The sequence below is a fragment of the Ascaphus truei genome, chromosome 21, assembly GCF_040206685.1.
Source record: "Ascaphus truei isolate aAscTru1 chromosome 21, aAscTru1.hap1, whole genome shotgun sequence".
In the NCBI taxonomy this organism is placed as follows: domain Eukaryota; kingdom Metazoa; phylum Chordata; class Amphibia; order Anura; family Ascaphidae; genus Ascaphus; species Ascaphus truei.
The window spans coordinates 8,782,901-8,805,873 of record NC_134503.1 but is presented as its reverse complement, the minus strand read 5'-3'; the positions used below and the strand labels follow the sequence as shown (position 1 = coordinate 8,805,873).

General features: G+C 46.6%; 1 protein-coding gene across 2 annotated transcripts in view; it reads left to right on the top strand.

The window, feature by feature from the left end:
* Window positions 1–22,275, top strand: part of NOTCH1 (notch receptor 1) — a 60,890-nt gene extending 38,615 nt beyond the window's left edge. For both annotated transcript variants that reach the window (XM_075578901.1, XM_075578902.1), the window contains 24 exons: window positions 683–916; window positions 1,627–1,737; window positions 3,149–3,341; window positions 3,534–3,679; window positions 3,988–4,101; window positions 7,757–7,876; window positions 8,452–8,604; window positions 8,905–9,133; window positions 9,471–9,672; window positions 9,879–10,032; window positions 10,282–10,466; window positions 10,752–10,884; window positions 11,154–11,411; window positions 11,501–11,613; window positions 12,782–13,350; window positions 14,454–14,873; window positions 15,128–15,276; window positions 15,862–16,078; window positions 16,422–16,512; window positions 16,876–17,041; window positions 17,439–17,737; window positions 18,077–18,224; window positions 18,618–18,715; window positions 19,139–22,275. In XM_075578901.1, the coding sequence (XP_075435016.1) occupies window positions 683–916; window positions 1,627–1,737; window positions 3,149–3,341; window positions 3,534–3,679; window positions 3,988–4,101; window positions 7,757–7,876; window positions 8,452–8,604; window positions 8,905–9,133; window positions 9,471–9,672; window positions 9,879–10,032; window positions 10,282–10,466; window positions 10,752–10,884; window positions 11,154–11,411; window positions 11,501–11,613; window positions 12,782–13,350; window positions 14,454–14,873; window positions 15,128–15,276; window positions 15,862–16,078; window positions 16,422–16,512; window positions 16,876–17,041; window positions 17,439–17,737; window positions 18,077–18,224; window positions 18,618–18,715; window positions 19,139–20,569 (5,933 nt within the window). In that variant the 3' untranslated portion in view covers window positions 20,570–22,275. The remainder of the gene's footprint in view (window positions 1–682; window positions 917–1,626; window positions 1,738–3,148; window positions 3,342–3,533; window positions 3,680–3,987; window positions 4,102–7,756; window positions 7,877–8,451; window positions 8,605–8,904; window positions 9,134–9,470; window positions 9,673–9,878; window positions 10,033–10,281; window positions 10,467–10,751; window positions 10,885–11,153; window positions 11,412–11,500; window positions 11,614–12,781; window positions 13,351–14,453; window positions 14,874–15,127; window positions 15,277–15,861; window positions 16,079–16,421; window positions 16,513–16,875; window positions 17,042–17,438; window positions 17,738–18,076; window positions 18,225–18,617; window positions 18,716–19,138) is intronic.
* Window positions 22,276–22,973: the final 698 nt, after the last annotated feature.

The following is a 22,973-nucleotide window of genomic DNA, read 5'->3' as shown; positions in this document are numbered from 1 at the left end:
AAGGAGTGGCCTCGGTGAAATGATGACATGAGTCCCAGTGGGAGACAATGCGTCTATTGTGAGCTTCTCCTGCCAGAAAGCTCACAGCTGAATAACCCTTAATCGGGCTCTTGTGAATGCCAGGGAGCGATGAAAAGCGGTTATGTGCAAGGAGCATAGTCAATGTTTCACTTTGTCCTCTTTAAATACTTTTTTGGAAGGAAGCAGAAAAGGATAAGGCTCATTTCATCTTTTCTTTATGATTAACTACTCTTGTTTCCAGAGCGGCATGTGTGATTGTGTGTCACACATTGTGTGTGTAAATATATATATATATATTATATATATATTTATTACACACACACACACACACACACACACACACACACACACACACACACACACACACACACACACACACACACACACACACACACACACACACTAGAAAGCCATACAAAGTCAATCTGACAGACTCGGTGGTGCACTGTGTTTAGGTTTACCTTAAGTGCTACTTCTTTAAGGTGGTGCAGTGCAAATGTACAGAGATGGTCATTATTACCCTCCGCAGCGTGTTCACTTTCAGATGAAGACGAGGGGGGGGGGGGTATTCCTGCCAATCTGCCACGGCTTCCTTCATGTGTTCTATGTGTATTAAGTGACAGACACCCGGCCTCCATTCTCCTCTCTTCTGCTTTGCCAGGTTTTGCTGGTCCACACTGTGAACTGGACATTGACGAATGCAACCCGGACCCGTGTCACTACGGCGACTGCAAGGACGGCATTGCCACCTTCACCTGCCTGTGCAAGCCTGGGTACACAGGTCGGCGCTGCGAGATTAATATTAATGAGTGCCACAGCATGCCGTGCCAAAACGGCGGTGATTGCCAGGACCGGGATAATGGCTACATGTGCAAGTGCCTGAAAGGAACCACAGGTAGGGGGCCTTTCCTAATTCATTTGGTTCCTTTTGTACAGGGCAGCTCTTCACTCCAATGGGAGCTTATTGTTCATGCCGGTCAATGGGACAAGCTGCTTGACATGCAGGGGGCAGTTTGCTATTCATGGGTTGTGCAAATCCCTGGACAGTTCTCGGCTGCGGGTTCGGGAGTCTGTACATATTTTATTGCCGACTTGGTCATTGTGAAGTTTGAAAGGCAGCTGAAGTCCCGGGAGGATGACTAGTGGGGAGATGTGCTGAGAATTGATAGCCCACTACATTTCTCCTGATGATCTGCAGCGAAACGCGCGGGCAGAAGCGAAACGCACATACAGATGTAGCAGGCGTCATTACTCCTGTTAACGCGATGCGTTGCTTTACAGCCGAGCATCCTGGAAATCAACAGTAGCGTGTGTGTTCTCCTGAACACTCGTTACTTACCTTGTTCCGTGTTAACTGGGGTAAGAACACCTGCTACAACTGTAAGGGGCTTATTTAAAGATATTTAGGCATGTGTACATTGTAAAGCCTCTACATGTGTGACCTTCCTGCAGTCAGCTGCATCTGCCCTTGGTGTGGGTTTGTGGAGGTCTTTTGGCTTTGTGTGTGTGTGTGTGTTAGGTTAATGTACGAGCAGCAACCAGCTCACTGGTTTCTATTGACCATTGCTTATATACAACATCCTAACACTCATTTTAATTTTGAAGGGCCAAACTGTGAAATTAACCTAGATGACTGTGCCAGTAACCCATGTGACTATGGAAAGTGCATTGACAAGATTGATAGCTACGAGTGTACCTGTGAACCAGGGTATACAGGTGAGTTAAGCTGCATAAGTAGTGGACCCTGCAGAGTATAGAGAGGCCTCCTGAAACAATGTATCATGTTCATCTTTAGGGGGGGGTGGGGTCCTGGAACCTTTCTTTAGGTCAACTTTATCTTGACGTAATCTTATTTAAAATGGTCATGGCCGAGCAGTAAACCCACGGGTCAACTTTCTGGGTGAGATTGTAGCGTGGTATTAATGGGGGCGCCTACAATTAGACATGGGATACAAGTGGGTCATACGGGGCTTGCTGAAGCAAAGCAGTTTAGCTGGAGGTTGGAGTACAATGGAGCTGAGGTTCTGCGAGGCTGGATTCCAGCGCATTGAAATGTGTAAGGTATCCGGTTGCTCTGTGTTTCATTGGGGGGAGGTTAATGCACTCCTTTGATAAAGAGGAGACCCCTTTATGTGGCCCACTGCTCACCTGCATAGTTTTATCACTCGGAGCCCCCTTCCCCAATGCCTCATTTGTCCGGTAGTCAATAGATCCTTTCTTCACATAAACGACGGTATGTAGCATTACAGGCCCAGATCAGCGTAGGATGGCAGAGTCAGTCATTTGAGATGAATTCATCGAAGAGCATCTACCTGTACATAGAGCTCTATTAAGCCCTTTCTATCTGAGGCGCCTGCAATATATTAGAGTCTGCGTTAAATCGGGCCTATGGCCCATTTATTTCTTCTTTATCGACGGCGACTGTGATGGCAGATACAATAGATATATTTAAGAAAAGTTTAGATCTCTCGTCAGATGCACTTCTTTTAACCCAGGCTGTGCTGAAAAGTTGTGCGTAACACGGCAGGCACACACTTATAGGGGTCCATGTTAAAATGAATTTGAAGCCAAATGTGACGCTGTGCTCCATTGCATGTCATTACCCCGAGTCCCTGTCTGCAGAGGAAGCGCTGTGGGCTAAGAGATAATGGGGAAAGGCAGGGTTACAGACCGGCCTGAGACATGCAAATGCACCACACGTGGTATTTTTATGTACTGACCTCTTTTTAGAGAGGGAATATACAGGGATATCCCAAATAAGTTACATAATTATATAGTAGATGAGGTTGAAAAAAGACACACGTCCATAAAGTTCAACCTACGGTCAATTTAGACGACAGATACTTTATCCTATATCCGTACTTACAGCATATTGATCCAGAGGGAGGCAAACAAAGAACACAAGTGAAATATCATCAGTGAAAGTTAACATGGAAGGATATTGATCCAGGGAGAAATATGATACTGCAGTCAGGACGGAATATTCTATTGGCTAATGTTCCATTGGGGTTTTTGTTTGCCTTCCTCTGGATCCGTATAAATATAGGATGAGTCGACTAAATAGGTTGGACCTCAATGGTTGCCTCTTCCAACCTCTTCTCATGTAACCACGTGCGTCCCTTCCCAGGGATAATGTGCAACATCAACATTGACGAATGCGCCAGCAACCCGTGTCGCAACGGAGGAACGTGCAAGGACGGCATTAGCGGCTTCACGTGCGCGTGTCCTGAAGGCTACCAGGACCACATGTGCCTCTCCGAAGTCAACGAGTGCAACAGCAACCCCTGCATCCACGGGATATGCCATGATGGAGTCAACGGGTAAATAAGAGCACGTAGACAGGACAGTGTCGTTCAGTAGTCTAATAAATATTTATTTCCTGCGGATTCCCAGAGGGCTTTCATTAGGATAAATAACATGCAGTAATGGTGTATTCTAAGACTGCTGTAGATTGTCGAATGTAAGCGTGTGTATGGACGTTCAGGCCATTTATTCCTGTCTCTTGTCCATAGGTACACATGTGACTGTGACGCGGGCTGGAGCGGCACCAACTGTGACATTAACAACAACGAGTGCGACTCCAACCCGTGCATGAACGGAGGCACCTGCAAAGACATGACCAGTGGCTATGTCTGCACCTGCACAGAAGGCTTTAGTGGTAAGTGCGCTGAGTGGCGTTAAGCTATGCACTGCTGGGGCTAACTCCAAGGGGAACTGGAAACCATGCACCTTGACTGACCTCTAAACCAGGGGTGGCCAACTGCAGTCCTCAAGGGCCACCAACAGGTCAGGTTACAAGGACATGCCTGCGTCAGCAGAGGTGGCTCAGTCTTTGATTGAGCCACTTGTGCTGAAGCAGGGATATCCTCCGGACCTGTTGGCCCTTGAGGACTGTTCTGTGTAGACCCGCGCGTCGGGGAAGAAGTCAGGTGTGTGACGGCCTCTGATATTGTTCTCCCTTTGCAGGACCGAACTGCCAGACAAATATCAACGAATGTGCTTCCAACCCATGTTTAAACCAGGGCACCTGTATCGATGATGTGGCTGGTTACAAGTGCAACTGCATGCTGCCTTATACCGGTAAGTAACTGCGCGTATAGTGCTAAAGCAGCAATACTACATTCTCCCCCCTGATTTATTTATAATGTGTAACGCTTGTGACGATGTACAATTCGACATTCTTACCCAAGCTGGCAATCGTTTGGTGCTCCTGTTATAAAGCTATAAAAATCCTGATTGTGTGCCAAGTCAGAGGTGCACAAACTGGGGGGCGCACCCCATAGGGGGCTGGGAGAATTTCTAGGGGGGTGGTTACAGAGGCCCCGCGTTCTTCCCCACGGCATTTAAATTAAATGCAGGGGGAGGCGTGAGGCCTTTGTAACTCACCTGCTGCCAGCCGGGTCTTCGGCGACGTGTCGCCAAGGCAAAGTGGCGTCAAATGACGCCACTGGGTCATGTGACGTCACACATCGTCATGGCAACGCGCATCAAATGACGTGATGGGGTCACGCGACCTCACATGACCCGCAACGTCATTTGACGCTGAGCCATTGGGAGGGGGGGGGGGCGCAAACGCTGCGGATCCCGAGAAGGGGGCCGTAGCTCAAGAAGTTTGCGCGCCCCTGTGCTAAGTAAATGGCCGCCTTTCAGTTTTAATGAATCCTTCGGTCAGTGTAACTCAGCAGCTACAATGTATCCTGATATTACAACGGTAACATTGACTATTGTTGCAGTTTGCAGCTCAAACTGCTGGGAACATTGACAACAAATTATCACAAACAGGAAAGTGTTACAAAGGTGTTGCACCGCTTGGAAAGTGTGCTAAAAACTGCGATAGAAATCTAAGAATGCTCAGCATTTTAAAACTCATTAAAAATGGCATTAAGAGGTGAATAATAAAAAAAAAAAGTTGCTATCTAATACTACAGAACTGATTTATTTAAAAAAAAAAAAAAAAAACCAGAAGATTTCACATGTTTTGCTGCTTTAAATGATAACGGGATATACCTGCGATGCAAAGCAAAAGCAGCAGTGTGTTTGGTTCAAACTTCCAGCCACAAAGAAGTGAATCTGCTGTATGTGTATATTTGTGTGTGTATGTATGTTTATATATATATATTTGTGTATATGTATGTGTATATTTGTGTATGTGTATATTTATTTGTGTCTATGTATGTTTATATATATATATTTGTGTGTATGTATATATATATATATATATATATATATATATATATATATATAAAAATAAATATATATATATATATATATATATATATATATATATATATATATATATATATAATGTGTGTATATGTATGGGAATATTTGTTGATACACACATAGATGTAGCCGCCTTTCCTTATTTGGGAGGTATGCCCGGGCATGCCCTTGCTTTTCGCTGCACGATTACCATTGAAACTGTGTGAGGCATGCCCGGGTATGTCCCGGTATCTGAGCAGGGGTGAGGAATGGAATCCGGCTACGTGTGTGTGTATACAATGTAAGGGTCTTACCATCAGTGCAACCCAACCTACTGACCCTTTCTGCATGGGTGGGCAGGTGACTATACCCTTCTGGGGTTTTTAGGGGGTTTGGAGGTTTCCCACTAAATGCTTTCACACACAGCAACCTAACGACCTTGTCGGATATCTCAAGGCCCAACTTGCCCTAATCTTCCTCGTACTGAAGCGTGAGGCTCGAATGCTGCACCCCCGGCATTTCATTGGGGACTGGGAGTGCCCACGACCATACATTGTATTTCTTCTTTACCATCTGCGCCAGCGCGGTCATGGAAACCGGAAACCGACAGAATGTGCTCGGAAGTTTTCAGACGGATTCTTGTTTTCTTTATTATTCACACTTTCATTGTTCCAGTCCCACTAAAGAGCAAGAAAATATTATGCTTGCAGAGATTTGCTCTCTCTCACCGCCCCCCGCCCCCCGCCCCCTTTCTCATTCCAACATCAACACGTTTTCCCTTTGTTTTCCAAGAAAACACATTCAGACGCTGCTCTGGGTGGAAATTCCTTTCTGGACATGTTTAGTAAAATAAAAAGATTGGGGAGGGGGGGTATCTGTTTTACGGACGCTCCAATGGAAAAAAAATGATGTATATTTAAATTAAATATATATTTAGTTACTTTTAACTCTTTTGCTGCCAGATGGGGCCTGTGGCATCTATGGCAGAGAAGTGTTTCATTTGGACAGGTTTTGGAAGGGTTGGGAATAGCTGTTGACCCCGAATCCTGCATGCTAAACTTCCTGCTTCCTCTGCCTTTTTAAAATGGCAGCGCGCACAATGGTAGGAAACTGTGCGGAATTTCCTGCCTGCCCCGGGTCGCCATGGCAACAGTGTGAGGGAAGGGGGGCGGGCGCACAAAGAGGCTCTGTGAAGCCAGCCCGGCCTACATGCACGATAAGGAATGCCGATAAGAAATGCCCTCGGTTTTATCCTCACGCGCGTGTGTAAACCGGGAAACGGGTCATTCTCTAGATTGATTTTTTTACACATGGAGTACCATGATAAAATGGAGAGTTCGAGGCCTCTTTGTCCTGTGGGTTTCACAAAAGGCCACATCTACCCGAGGAAAGGCCTTGCAAGCCTGAAACGTTGTCCTGTGCTGCTGTTTTCCAATACAATGAAGATTTTTCTGCTGATTCTTGTACTGAAGTTTTGCTGGTCCTTGTTAGGCTGAGTCCATAGAGACTGCAGCCGTGCGGAGGCGCGCGGAGGCTGAGGGAAAGCGGGTGCTTTAAAGCGCATTAGAGCGCACGCCGGGGGCGTGTCTGGGGGAGGGCCAGTGATGTCACGGAGCTGGTTCGCCCTCATTGGGCGAACCGCTCACGTGACCGGCCCTCCGCTCCCCTCAGCGCCAAAACTTAATTTGAAATGTCGCCTGCGGAAGCGTGTGGAAGCGCCCCCTAAAGCCGCCCTCATAAAGGGTGCTGGGGGTAAGACTGCTGCCTCAGCACGGGTCAGCGGCTAAGCGCTGACCATGCCCACGGCCTAAGGCAGGGGCGCTCAACTCCAGTCCTCAAGACCCCCCCAACATGTCAGGTTTTCAGTATATCCTAGCTTCAGCACAGGGGGCTCAATCAGTGGCTCAGTCTTCGACTGTGCTGATGCAGGGACTGATTGGGCCATCTGTGCTGAAGCTGGGATAGTCTTAAAACCTGGGTCTTGAGGACTGGAGTTGAGAACCCCTGTTGTAAGGAGATGTCAGACTTTGAGTGCTGTCTCTTGCATTTTATTTTTTACATAGACTCCTGCAGCCCAGCCGCCCGGCTGTTCTCCAGACGAGTACCAAATTACATTTTTGTATTGCTGTTTTTTCCCCCCACGCGATGGTCTCTTTTACACTTGTTGCTAAAAGGCCCACGGCCTTTCATGCCCGCATTCCGAGAATCGGGGATGTCAAGTCACGACCCCCCTGATACAGATCATCTTAACCGTCTCATCTCGACACAAGATGGTGCAGTCTTATTGGCGATGACCGGAGCAGTCTCACTGGGTTTCAGTGACTGGTTTATAGCAGCAGAACTCTCAATGGAGACCAGATGTTGGTCCTTGAAGTTGACACACCTGTGTGAAGGATACAAATATATTCCATTAATTTTTTTGGTCAGAGGAAATCTGTTTAAAATGTGACTGCGTGAAAAGATGTTTGGTTGCAGATTCTTGTCGTGTGTTCTTATGTTTGTTTAATGGTAGGTCGTTGTTTTTGTTCTGCAGGGGCCACGTGTGATGATCTTTTGGCTCCGTGTGCCAACAGTCCATGTAAAAATGGCGGTGATTGCCAGGAATCGGAAGACTACGAGAGCTTCTCGTGCGCGTGTCCTCTCGGGTGGCAAGGTATGCACGTCCGTTAATAAATCATGCTCTGTATCTAGATGCTCTCAGGAATATTTTTGAAAAGTTAAACAAAGTGAGTTTCACACCGATCGGTCTTGTTCAGGTGCTACTATTTACCCCCTTTCTGTTTCCCTTAAACCCCTTTAAATTAAGGTCGGAGTCATTTATTCTTTCCAAAAAGTATTGACTTGTAAAGTCAGATTAAAGAGCATTTTCATGGGAAGTCTGCTGATTTCTACAGAAAGTGTTCACTGCCAGTGTAATACTCTTCCTGTTTAATGCCTGGCCCATGGGTGGGCAACTCCACTCCTAAAGGGGCATGAACAGATCAGGTTTTAAGGATATCCCTGCTTCAACACAGGTGGCTCAGTTTTTGTCTGAGCCACCTGTGCTGAAGCAGGGATATCCTAGTAACCTGACTTGTTGGTGGCCCTTGAGGACTGGAGTTGCCCACCCCTTGCACATGTCTATGCTGGGTTTTTTTTTTGGAGGGGGGGCATTAGTTTTTTTTGGAATTGGAACTGCTTCTATACAGTTTGTACAAGCCACAATATGATTATTCTCTCTTTACCAAGGACAAACATGTGAGATCGATATCAACGAGTGCGTCAAAAGCCCCTGCCGGAACAGCGCCACGTGTCTGAACACCAACGGGAGCTACCGGTGTAACTGCAAAGCTGGTTATACTGGGCGGAACTGCGAGATGGATGTGGATGACTGTCACCCAAGTGAGTGTCTGGTGCCCGGGTGTACAAATGACCTTGTATCTTATTTTAAAGTGTCATTGTTTGGTCTTCGTGGGAGGTGGGTTAGTGACCCATGCAGTGGTCGCATTTTGTCTTCATAGCACAGTTAGTCCTGCATGCTTGGTAGCACACATACTTCTGCATTGTTTTATTCCTGTACAGTCTCGGCAGCTATGTAGGCATTGTAGAAAGACGAACAGTAAAAGTATGACCAGTGTCTCAGGAATGTGTCATTCCCAATGGGACCTTTGCCTAAGCCATATTCGCGCTGCTTTTCTTTAGATCCTTGCCACAATGGAAGGTCCTGCTCTGATGGCATCAACTCTTTCTTCTGCGACTGCCTGGCCGGATTCCGTGGGCCAAAGTGCGAAGAAGATATCAATGAATGTTCCAGCAACCCATGCAAGAATGGGGCCAACTGCACCGACTGCGTGAACAGCTACACCTGCACCTGTCCCTCGGGATTTAGTGGCATTCACTGTGAAAATAATACCCCCGACTGCACAGAAAGGTATGCTTAACATCAATACTTCAATACCATAGTTCCATATACACTCATGTAGGTTTATCTCCGCCTTATGTAGTCACTTTATCTGTAGATCACCTGCAGTCCCTCCTAATGCCTCGTTGGTGCATTACAATCTTCTGGTTACTTCGGCACAGAAGGGCACCTTGGTTATGCCAACCCTTTCCCCCCTTTCCTATCCAGTGGACCGTGTTCACAAGAGCACGGTTAACTATTTACGCTGGTTAACTGGACATGGTTCATGGAGCATAGTGCTATTTCCCCTTGTATCATGGGTAATTTGCTTCATTTTAAATACTCAAATGTGGTTCCATCTTTCCAGCTCTTGTTTAAATGGCGGGACCTGCGTGGATGGGATCAACACCTTCACTTGCCTGTGTCCACCAGGCTTCACCGGAAGCTACTGCCAGCATGACATCAACGAATGTGACTCCAAGCCGTGTCTAAACGGCGGCACATGCCAGGACAGCTTCGGGACGTACAAGTGTGCCTGTCCCCAGGGATACACCGGACTGAACTGCCAGGTACATGCAGCACAGTAACCTCAGTGTCCCGGTGGTCATATGTAAGGAAGGGACTTCAAGGTCGACGAATGTCATTTACAACATCTATGAAGAGGCCTTACTGGTTAATCCGCGCCCATTAATGGTGCTCGTCAGTCTTCTATATTGGGTGGTCATGTCTCTGGAATAAAAGAGAGTAAACGTCTCGTGTTGAATTGTTTCCCCAGAACCTGGTGCGCTGGTGCGATTCCTCTCCGTGTAAGAACGGCGGAAAGTGCTGGCAGACCAACAACTTGTACCGCTGCGAGTGCAACAGCGGCTGGACGGGCTTGTACTGCGACGTTCCCAGCGTCTCCTGTGAGGTCGCGGCTAAACAGCAAGGTAACTTCCACCTCTTCCAAGAGCCTTCGTTTATAGCCTTCGCTATACACCGAATTGGCAACAAAGGGGGCTTACCTACACAATCCTGTTGTACTGTTCTACTATTTACACTGTACCGTTGCATACATGTAGAAATAACAAAGCAATATGTTATCTGCGTCTATGTTAATATTCGTGTTTGTATGTCATGTTAGTGATTATTAGACGATCTCCTAAACTTGCTGACCTCTTTCATGCTGTGTTTTGCAGGTGTGGACACAGCGCACCTGTGCAGGAACTCTGGGATCTGTAGGGACACTGGTAACACTCACTCCTGCAGCTGCCAGGCGGGTTATACCGGCAGCTACTGTGAAGAACAAGTGGACGAATGTTCGCCAAACCCTTGTCAGAATGGAGCCACGTGCACGGATTATCTGGGAGGCTACTCTTGTCAGGTAGATCTGCTGTTGATGATTCAAGGGAGCCTTTTGCCACAGTGGCAAGTCAAAGTGTGCTATAAAGGCAGCTGTGAAACTGCTAGAAACCGTTACGGATAATAACCAGAACAATTTAACATAAATCAAACAGCATAACGTTTGTGATGTGGAATTTAAGACTAACTAGGGAAAAAACGCTTATGTGCATAGGAGGAAGGGGGGGGAAAGTAGATGTGTATTTTACTCTCAGGCTGCTTTCCATTGGCTAAGCATCACCTGATAAGTCTTCTCTGTTACCCTCAGTGTGTAGCTGGCTATCACGGGGTTAACTGTTCAGAAGAGATCAATGAGTGCCTCTCCCATCCATGCCAGAACAGAGGAACCTGCATTGATCTCATCAACACCTACAAGTGCTCCTGTCCCAGAGGAACTCAAGGTAAGACCGGGTGAACAATATTTTAACATTGTACAATGTATTTGAAACGGTACACCCCTGTATACGATGTACATACATGACTGGATGGAGACACTGTTTTAGTTTATAATCTTGTTACTAGCCGTTGTCCGGATGTATGAGTGAATTCTACCCCAGCCCATAATAAACCTTCTGCTTTGGAGAGTGGTAAAATGATCAGTTCTGGCAGGGATGTGACCACGTTTGGGCATTGGTTTACCTCGTTGACATTGCTGACCTTCATGTTCCAGGTGTGCACTGTGAAATCAATGTGGACGACTGCACTCCGTTCTACGACGCGCTCACCTTTGAGCCCAAGTGCTTTAACAACGGCAAATGCATAGACCGGGTGGGTGGCTACAACTGCATCTGCCCGCCAGGCTTTGTGGGCGAGCGTTGCGAGGGCGATGTGAACGAGTGCCTGTCCAACCCGTGCGATGCCCGCGGGATCCAGAACTGCATCCAACTGGTGAACGATTACCGGTGTGAATGCAGGCAGGGCTTCACAGGTAAGGCGGGCTTCGGCGCGTCCCGCCCAGCGCTGCATGGTTAACATGGCCGGCACCACAGGGCGCTCACGCTGCTCCTCATTTTCCAGGGAGGCGCTGTGACTCCGTGGTGGACAGCTGCAAGGGGAAGCCATGCAAAAACGGTGGGACTTGTGCAGTTGCCAGCAATACCGAGCGGGGCTTTATCTGCACGTGTCCTCCCGTGAGTATATGTGTATTTTATTTCAGTTCTTCAGCATTGATTGCATGTGGATGTCTGCGTTGAGTGCCTATAAAAACCACTTCCAGATGTGTTTCCTTCACATGAGAATTGTTATCTGGTTACACTGGAAAAATCCATATGGCTTATAAGTGGTGGAGGATAACAGATAATTACTAGACTCTTGCAGTAGCTTATTACTGTTACAAATGTGTAACATATCACCCAACCAGTTGCCTCTACTTTGGGAACTCCTGTTGCTCTGAATGGGGATGTCCAATTAGTCAGAAAAGTGCATGCAAAACTGAATAATGTATTGGTATTGTATGTCTTTATTTATATAGCGCCATAAATGTACATAGCGCTTCACAGTAGTAATACATGTTGTAATCATATAAATAACAAATAATATAAATAACAGGTCATGGGAATAAGCGCTTCAGACATAAAAGTAACATTAAGGCAGAGGAGTCCCTGCTCAGAGGAGCTTACAATCTAATTGGTAGGTAGGGGAACATATAGAGACAGTAGGAGGGAATTCTAGTAAGTGCGTCTGCAGGGGGCCAAGCTTTATGTATCCTGTGTCCAGGATTATCCACAGTGCTATTCATATGCTTCTTTAAGCAAGTGTGTCTTAAGGTGGGTCTTAAAGGTGGATAGAGAGGGTGCTTGTCGGGTACTGAGGGGAAGGGCATTCCAGAGGTGTGGGGCAGTCAGTGAGAAAGGTTTAAGGCAGGAGAGGGCTTTAGATACAAAGGGGGTAGAAAGAAGACATCCTTGAGCAGAACGCAAGAGTCAGGATGGGGCATAGCGAGAAATTAGGGCTGAGATGTAAGGAGGCAGAAGAATGTAAAGTTTTAAAAGTGAGGAGGAGAATTGAGTGTGAGATGCGGGATTTGATCGGAAGCCAGGGGAGGGATTTCAGGAGGGGAGACGCGGAGACAGATTTAGGAAAGAGTAGTGATTCTGGCAGCAGCGTTTAGGATAGATTGTAGGGGAGACAGGTGAGAGGCAGGAAGGCCGGATAGCAGGAGGTTACAGTAATCGAGACGGGAGAGAATGAGGATAATGTCCTAAAGTGTGTGTGTGTGTCTGTCTCTGTGTCTCAAATAGATTACTAGAATGAATAAACCTGGAAGTGGTAATTACTGATTGAATTGGTGCTTTGCAGGGTTTTGATGGAGCCACTTGTGAATATGACTCGCGCGCGTGCGGGAACCTGCGTTGCCAGAATAGCGGCACCTGCATATCCGTGCAGAAGAGTTCCAAATGTGTATGTATGGAGGGCTTTACTGGGCCGGTGTGCCAGTACCCCGTCAGCAGCCCTTGCAATTCGAACCCGTGTTACAACGGGGGGACCTGCAAATTCGTCCCCGAGGAACCTTTCTTCCAGTGCATTTGCCCCAGAAACTTCAACGGCCTCTTCTGCCACATCTTGGATTTTGGCTTCCCCGGAGGGGTGGGGCAGGACATCATCCCGCCCAAGATCGAAGAGCGCTGCGAGATCCGGGAGTGCGAGGAGCAGGCCGGCAACAAGATCTGCAACACCAACTGCAACAACCACGCCTGCGACTGGGACGGAGGAGACTGCTCCCTCAACTTCAACGACCCCTGGAAAAACTGCACTCAGTCACTGCAGTGCTGGAAGTACTTCAACGACGGCAAATGTGACTCCCAGTGCAACAATGCGGGCTGCCTATATGATGGGTTCGACTGCCAGAAGGTGGAAGTTCAGTGCAAGTAAGTTTAACCTCTAGAGTGCGCTATTGACATATTTGTTACGACGGGGGCTCTGATGACGCTCCCCCCACTTCCATCTCCTGCATCTGCTCACCGGTTATGTCACGTGATTCCTCCAGGAGTGATCACATGACGCGAAAGTGCCAGCAGTCCTGTCACTCGCACTGTAAAAGGGTTAAAGCAAAGCGAATCATCAGATGTTAAAGCGTCAGTCTGGCGTACAGTCCATACACGGGTCTGTACACTTTTAAACCTTCATTGCGGTGCTGTTCCGCTAGTTTTCCGTTTATTCTGGACATCTATATTTGCAGGACTTCTTTACAATGTCGGCCCTCAACTGATGTTTCATTCGGTCCTCAATAATAAGCCCGTAATGTGATAAAAGCGGTAAATACCATATATCGCAATGAGTCACTCAGGCCTAAATTAGAAGGCTGTTGAACACATCTTCAATTGCGAAGCAACCATTTAAAATATTGTAAGGACAGCGTTACGTGGCTGAGTACTTTCTGATATATGTTGCCTAGTGGCTGTAAAAATGCATTTGTGGGAGCTAGACAAGGTACATGTATCAGTTAACCCCATAGCTGCCAGTGCGGCCTGCATTGCTTTTGGCACCGATCGGGTTAATCTGAGGGCTGCATTGATGGATCTGTGATTGACAAAAATACGCAAACACCATAGAATAGCTGCAGCATTGGTCCTTTGATTCCCAGCCAACATTGTGTTTACCTTCCATTGTTCAACAGAATCCGAGACATTACCTAGTGCTTCCACTGGGAAGTCAATGATTGAACAGGCTTATGAGAGATTTCAAAGTACACTTGCATTCCAAAACCATTTCTTGTGCACCTGTTCTAGTTTTTCTTTTTAATGTTAGAGTTCTTTTTTTTATATCTAATTTCCAAGTCATCTGTTAATTGGCATGAGCACCATGGGAGACGTCATCAACAATAGACTTCAGATGGTCGTATTGATTTGTATTTAGCAAACCACCAACGGTTTACTTGAGTATTTGGGTGGGTGCTTGTCCAACAATGAAGTGTTGAAGGTGTGGTACAACTGACCAGTACTAATCTGTGTCTTATTCCTTGTATATTTAGTCCTCTGTATGACCAGTACTGCAAGGACCACTTTCAAGATGGTCACTGTGACCAAGGCTGTAACAACGCAGAGTGTGAGTGGGACGGTCTGGACTGCGCCAACAACATGCCAGAGAAACTGGCCGAGGGCACCTTGGTGCTGGTCGTCCTGACGCCCCCGGAGAAGCTGAAGAACAACTCGGTCAACTTCCTGCGGGAGCTGAGCCGCGTGCTCCACACCAACGTGGTGTTCAAGAAGGACAGCAAAGGAGAATACATGATCTTCCCTTACTACGGCAACAACGAGGAGCTGAAGAAGCACCACATCAAAAGGTCAACAGAAGATTGGTCTGAGGGGCCCACCGCCATCTTCAACCGAGTAACAAAGTCTTTAATACCAGGACGGCATCGCAGAGAGCTGGACCAGATGGAAGTGAGGGGGTAAGTGAAACATTCCAGCATATGCTCTTCCATAGAAGATTTGATGCCCAAGCAACCATATGCCATACATTTGCATCTTGTCTGCAAGCTTTGACGGGATTCCAATTCACCCGAACATGGTACACTGTAGCGAAGACGCATCTTGCTTATTTATTAATCATTTTGTTCTTTCTTATCAGTGTTAAAAAAAAAAAATCTACGTTGAGCGTTTTTAGCGTGTCGTTTTACATTGAATCTACATCTTTATCACACAGGACAATAGTGCACTTGGAAATAGACAATCGGCAGTGTTTCCAGTCTTCTTCGCAATGCTTCAACAGTGCCACAGACGTGGCTGCTTTCCTTGGCGCCTTGGCCTCTCTTGGGAACCTTGATATCCCGTACAAAATTGAAGCCGTGAAAAGTAAGTGCTTTCCTGTAGCATCTCCCTGCCATGGGCAAGCAGTGAGTTCTCCCTCTACGGTTGTCCTGTCCCTTTATGAGGGTTTGATAACCTTGATCTTTTTCTCTTATTTAACTCGACTACGTAAATAAAAAAAGGGCTTTCTTTTTCCTTCGCTGGATTTATATCCCAATCATTAACGCCAAAAATAAATAAATAAAGAGACGGAGAGAGTGAAATTGATCAATAGCCTACACGAGGTGTTGGAAATTGTATCTTCAAAATCCCCCTAAATCCTCTGTCTTAGCAGCTCAATGAAAGCGCGAGGATTTGAAGTTTATTAATCCTTTTCCTTAAAGGAGTAAACTAAAGCCGTCTCTGGGTACTGCCGACTTGTGCAGGAGAGAATTTAAGGGTATTTTGCAATTCTGATTAATAGTGTAAAATGACCTTATTTTTGGAATGATTTTTTTTTCTCCTAAAGATTACTCTCGCTGGCGTATTTTGTTTTTTATATTAACTAATTTCTCTTCATTTCCATTCTGTGGCTGGTTTGAAATGCAGCCTTAATGTCGGCGTTACTGAGTGTGTTCTGCTCTTCTTCAGGCGAGACGGTGAATCCCACCAAGGGCTCCCAGCTCTACCCTATGCTGGGCGGTATCATTGTTGTGGTCGTGCTGCTGTTTGCTCTAGCGGGAGTCATCGTGAGTAAGAAGCGGCGGCGAGAGCAGGGGCAGCTCTGGTTGCCCGAGGGCTACAACGTGAAAGAGTCGAGCAAGAAGAAGCGACGGGAGCCCCTCGGAGAGGATTCCGTGGGCTTAAAGTAAGTGATCACTTATTCTGCATGTTACAGGGGGGTGGCAGTCTATGTTCTTACAATGAATATGCATTGAGTCATTCCATGAGCGGCAAAACCTTTTTAACCACAGTGCATGGTTCTATTTGAATCCTAAATTGAAGAGTTACTGTTTTTTAGGTTTAAGTACAACCGCTTTGTATTTCATAGATTCATAAAATACTTCTATCTAATAATAAGTCTGGTAGATTGAGTTTATTTCACAAGGAAATGGTACACCTTTTGAAGCGATGTGTTGATATGCTTTGCCCGTAGATAATAACAGTATAGTGTTAGAGTGTGTATCTAATGCAGTCTTCTTTCATTAAAGACCCCTGAAAAATGCCACCGACTGCTCGTTGATGGATGACAACCAAAATGAGTGGGGAGACGAGGAGACCATGGAAAGCAAAAGGTTTAGGGTAAGCCAGAAATGTTTATTTTTAATTATTCTATTACTTTACAACACAGAGGCAGAAATCATTCCTGTTGTTTGGATGTAAAAGTCACCTCGCGGAGTCATTTCCAACTTTGCTGCTCTTACAAAATAAGCTAGTGACGTTGGATTGTAGGAATATACGGGGATGTAGAGGTTTAGTAAGTTGGTCCAGAACGGGGCGATACTTGTAAGGAAACGACGTATAAGTTTTTAGTTTGTTGGTCGCCTGAGCAATGGGCCTTCAAGGCCATGAGTACTGGTGCTTACGGCACTGAAGAGGTTAAAGCCACCTTGCCGTATTTGCCCTAGCCTGACGTGCCCCCCACCCTCTCCCCTCTCTCTCTAGTTTGAAGATAACGTGATGCTGCCCGATCTTGATGATCAAACGGACCACAGGCAGTGGACCCAGCAGCACCTGGACGCGGCCGACCTCCGCATTCCATCCATGGCCCCCACCCCACCGCAGGGAGAGATCGACGTAGACAGCATGGACGTCAACGTACGCGGCCCCGGTATGCGGTAGTCCTTCTTTGTCACGTCCCATTGTGTAATCGTGTCTGCAGGCCCTACAGTTTCTCTGCCCATACCGTTTCCAGGGGTATCATGTGTGGCAGTTCGATACCATTAGAACAGTGGGATGGAAGATCTTGTTAGGCATTCTTTTGTTACCCCTACATTTAAAACCGGTCTATATGCCAATAATAAAGAACATGAGTTCATGTTGGCTTCTTAGAAAGGAAACAAAAGAATGATGACTTTTCTATCGCATTATATTAGTGTTTTGGCTTGTGACTGGTAAATAGGCCTCTCTCTTGGGGTTCGGTTATCCTTCGACTGCAGAATGTGGTTTGCACTCCTTTTGAGATGGCATCACGAGCTAACTGCGCCTTCCTTTTTGCCCCCTGGCAGACGGCTTCACCCCACTCATGATCGCAGCTTGCAGCGGCGGAGGACTGGAGACTGGAAACAGCGAAGAGGAAGAGGATGCCTCCGCAAACATGATCTCTGACTTCATCGTCCAAGGCGCCAACCTTCACAACCAGACCGACCGGACAGGAGAGACGGCGCTGCACTTGGCAGCGAGATACGCCCGCGCCGATGCAGCCAAACGCCTGCTGGAGTCTAGCGCAGATTCCAACGTCCAGGACAACATGGGGCGAACGCCCCTCCATGCCGCCGTTGCAGCTGACGCACAAGGTGTATTCCAGGTACGGTTATCTGTTTGATTTGCTGCATGTTCTGGAGAGTCGATCCCGCACCCAGTGCAGATTTGTCAGCAGATCATCAAAATATATTACCTTCCATATGGTTGTAATCAGCAGATGCTAGTCTTGTGTTCAGACTTTTTGTTTGGTTTTGTCCATTTATGGTGATGAGCTCAAAGGGTTAAGTTACTAAAACGAATCCATTGGCTGATAGTCATGAAGCCGTGGTGTGAGAAATAGTGGTACCTGCCATGCAGTGTCCCCCATCACAGGTTAATGATCCCCAGCCATTGTTTTAGACATTGTTCTGATGTTTCTGTCTTCGTCTTTCCATTGGGACAGATTCTCATTAGGAACAGAGCGACCGATCTGGATGCCCGCATGTACGATGGCACCACCCCACTGATCCTGGCAGCTCGCTTGGCAGTGGAAGGCATGGTGGAAGAACTGATCAACTGTCATGCAGACGTGAACGCAGTGGACGAGCTAGGTACAAAATACCACCCCCGCCATTATCATATGAGCAGTGTGCGCCATTCTTGGAATGATTTTAAGGCCACAATTACAAATGCGGCGTGCCCGTGATGCCACACGCGCACGTGCGAAACATGCACTGGGCTGGAGGCGATCGGGAGGCGTGGCGGACGCGTCACAAGGCTGGTTCGCCCTCATTGGCTGAGCCGCTCACGTGATTGCGACCGTCGCGCGGAAAAAAAAACAAATCCGTTTGTATTTTCAAAAATCGCTCGCGCTGTCGCTCTGCAGCGCTTCCGTGCACTATGGACGGCCTCATTGAGGAACACACATTTGTACTCGGCGCGCGATGTCTCGAGCACGTGGCCACTATAATCGCGGCCTAATGCTGTCGTGTTTGTGTCCCCAGGTAAATCTGCCCTGCACTGGGCAGCAGCGGTGAATAATGTTGACGCTGCAGCGGTGCTGCTGAAGAATGGGGCCAACAAGGATATGCAGGATAACAAGGTAACAACGGTTTCGCCTAATATTGCATTCTGACTATCACATCATCTACAGTTGAAGAGATCAGGAGTCTCGTCAGTATTTATATGTGCATGGATGCAGATATCTATTACTTTAATATGCAGATCAATTAGTTTCAATGCAGCATATTAATATATTGTCACCATTCATGTATCTCACAAATATTACATATGGGCTGTACCTGCCAACGTTTCAGTCCTCCCGGGAAACTTAACATGGCGTGCTACCATTTTCCTTCCATTTTGACTGTTCTTGCCTGGTAGTTTTGCAGTAAACGCACTTTTATGCTTTATTTTTTGACCAGTAGCAATTATTATCTAATCATTTTGTGTTTAGAGGATTACAGTCAATTTCTGTATTTAAAAAAATAAATAAATTAACATTGGTTACTGTATGCATTTGCAGGAGGAGACGCCTCTGTTCCTGGCAGCTAGAGAAGGCAGCTTTGAAACAGCCAAAGTCCTTCTGGATCACTATGCAAATCGGGACATCACGGATCACATGGATAGGCTTCCCCGTGACATTGCACAAGAACGCATGCACCATGACATTGTCCGGTTGCTGGATGACTACAACCTGGTGAGGAGTCCACAGCTGCACAACGGTCCCATGGGAGGACAGACTTTATCGCCTCCTATCTGCTCCCCTAATGGTTACATGGGAAATATGAAGCCTTCCGTACAGGGGAAGAAAGCACGCAAGCCGAGTGTGAAGGGTCTTGGTTGCAAAGATTCCAAAGACCTCAAAACGAGGAGGAAAAAGTCTCAAGATGGGAAAGGTGGGCTTCTGGATTCAGGTAGCTCTGGCGTGTTGTCCCCAGTTGACTCCCTGGAATCGCCTCATGGGTACATGTCAGATGTGGCATCCCCACCGTTGATGACCTCCCCATTTCAACAGTCTCCTTCAATGCCTCTGAACCATCTTACAAGCATGCCAGATGCTCACATAAGCATGAACCATCTCAACATGACGGCAAAGCAAGAAATGACCATGGGAGGCTCCAACAGAATGGCGTTTGACTCCATGACGCCCCGTCTCACTCATCTTTCTGTATCTAGTCCCAATGCTGTATTGAACAATGGATCTATGCAGTTCACAATAGGAGGAGCTGCAGCTATGAATGGGCAGTGTGATTGGTTAACCAGGTTGCAGAATGGGATGGTCCAAAACCAATATAACCCAATGAGAAGTAACGTCCAGCAAGGTAGCCATCAGCAAGCTCAAGCTCTTCAGCATGGCATGATGGCGTCTCTGCATAACGGTTTGCCAACAACAACTTTATCCCAGATGATGACCTATCAGGCTATGCCTAACACAAGGCTTGCCACCCAGCCTCATCTAATGCAGGCACAGCAAATCCAACAAATGCAGCAGCAACAGCAGAATTTGCAGCTGCAACAGCAAAGCATGCAGCAGCAGCAGCAGCACCACAATCCAAGCTCCACCGCCAACAGTCACATTGGCCAACCATTCTGCAGCAATGATTTGGGTCAGTCGGACATGCAACAAATGACCAGCAACAGCATCCATACTATTATGCCTCAGGACACCCAGATCCTGGCTGCTTCTCTACCCACCACCCTCACGCAGTCTATGACAACCGCGCAGTTTTTAACTCCCCCATCTCAACACAGTTATTCTTCCCCCATGGACAATACCCCCAGCCACCAGCTTCAGGTGCCAGACCACCCCTTCTTGACCCCATCCCCAGAATCTCCCGACCAGTGGTCCAGCTCTTCACCTCATTCCAATATGTCTGATTGGTCAGAGGGTATATCGAGCCCCCCTACGAGTATGCAATCACAAATGGGTCACATTCCAGAAGCTTTCAAGTGACTGACCCGTGCTAGAGACAAAAACGAATGATACATTTGCTTTAGCGAACGTAAGGCCGTGGCGTTGGCTGAAGGATATTTTTTTATACTGTTTTATACAAATGAGAGAATTGAACATTTGATATTTTTTTTTTCTTAGTATTTATTTATGTACTTTTACTTGGACATAAAACCCTGCCCTTTTTATTTATACGTTCTGTTTCCATTTTGTATTAGAACATTTGAAACCTGCTCTTTTTAGGATATGACCTTGTTATTGCCTTAAGAGAAAAGAAAAAAAAAGATTTAAAGGGTCGATTTTTTTAATGATCAAAGTTTATCACAAAGTTTCTGAATATTGAAAATGGCAATTTATTTATTGATTTTGCTCCTGCTAATACCCCAGTAACAAACCGTGTGTAAAAACATTGAATACACCCCCGAACAAGATGGAAATGTGCTGTACATGAAATGTAAAAACGAGTTTGGGCATTATATTCTATATAATGTCCTCTTGGCCAGTCCAACGTCACATTTTATAGCACTATGAATCGTTGTGTCATTCTTCAGTATTTATAGTAGTTTTTGTTTCTTGAACTAGAAAGTATTTCTCTTTTGTTAAAACACTCATTGCTTACTCAAACTTGGACTTCACATTAAAAAAAAAAAGAAGAAGAAAATCCTGCCTCACTTATGCTGCCAAAAGAAGAACTGATCACCGGATCCTTTCCAACCTCCGCACAGAGGAGGAGATATGTGGTGAGGTGCTGAAAAGGCGTTTCAATATGAATGTTACAGACCTGTCTTTGTAAATAGTTAACCAGAAAATACTACTTTTGTAACAGTGAGATTTGTGCGTCAGAGCAAGACGCCGAACTTGTAAATGCAGGGGTTCTCCAACCCCTCCAACAGATCAGGTTGTGAGGATATCCCTGCTTCAGCACAGGCGGCTCAATCAAAAATGGAGCCACTGACTGAGCCACCTGTGCTGAAGCAGGGATATCCAGAGAACCTTAGGGGGGATCTTGAGGACTGGAGTTGAGAACCCCTGTTGTAATAGGATATCCGTCACCCTGTTATTTTTCTCTTTGCTCTTTGACAATTGTACATTTTTGGGGGGGGGTTATCCTGGGTGTCTAAATGATTTGGCATCAGTTCTTGGCTCCCGTGAGCTTCCAAGTCCCATGCGTTGGAAAGAGCGCTTCAGTTAGAGAACCGCAAGCATGTGATGTCTGGTACAAGCCTGGGGCAGAATATTTTCTACGTGTGTAAATATACAAAGTGGATTTTGTTTCAAAAATCTACGCGTACGTCCTGATTATTTCACGCATCAGGATATGACCTTCCGAGCAGATGGATGCTCGTGTGAATGAATTAGTTGGTAAGACTTTAATTTAAAAAAACGAAAATTGTGAACCGCTTCCTACCCTTCCCGGAGGGGTTCTGAACAAAATGCAAATGTATTTTTATTTTTTAAATAACCGAAGTGTCTGGGAGTTCCTATATTCACACCTCTAATATCCGATAAGCATCAGACAGGGTCATTCTTCATGCCATGTTGTACAAACAACTGTAGATTATGTAGTCTTGAAAAAAAAATCGGTTCTGTAATAAATGTATTTACCTGCAAAGTTGTAGTTTGCAAAAAACAATGTATTTTTTTGTTTGTTTAACTGCTTTGTAAACTGATGGTTTTTTTTGTTATAATAAAAATGATGCGAAATATTATCTGCAGTATCCTAAACCAGATGTTTCCTTATTACCCAGCAAAACCGTTACTTGAAATGATTCGACTGGAACAGATTTCATTAACGGAGCAATCCGAGCGTTTTATTTTCATTGTTTTACACCTGATTAAAGCAGACTTCTCCGGAGCTGAGCCACGTTCATTTCAGCTTCTGGGACCCCCTGCTTCGCCGGATACCGACCTACAAAAGGGTGGTGCCGGCATCGCCTGCCAGTTTAAAGCTCCCGCGTTATGTGGACCAATAGCAAGCCGCCCCTGATGACGTCACGTCTTCCTATTGGCCCGCAGGGAGCGGGAGGTTTGAAACTCTTCCATTGCATGAACCCGGCTAGCCGAGGGGCTACCGGCGCCCCCTACGGATGTCCAACTGTAGAAGCAGGGGGTCCCCAGAGCTGCAATGAATGGGGTTCAGCTCCGGAGAACCCCGGCATCTGGCACCGGCGAGGGGATCTCATTGCACCAGCGAGGGAATCTCATTGCACCAGCGAGGGAATCTCATTGCACCAGCGAGGGAATCTCATTGCACCAGCGAGGGAATCTCATTGCACCGGCATGGGGATCTCATTGCACCAGCGAGGGGATCTCATTGCACCAGCGAGGGGATCTCATTGCACCAGCGAGGGAATCTCATTGCACCGGCGAGGGGATCTCATTGCACCGGCGAGGGGATCTCATTGCA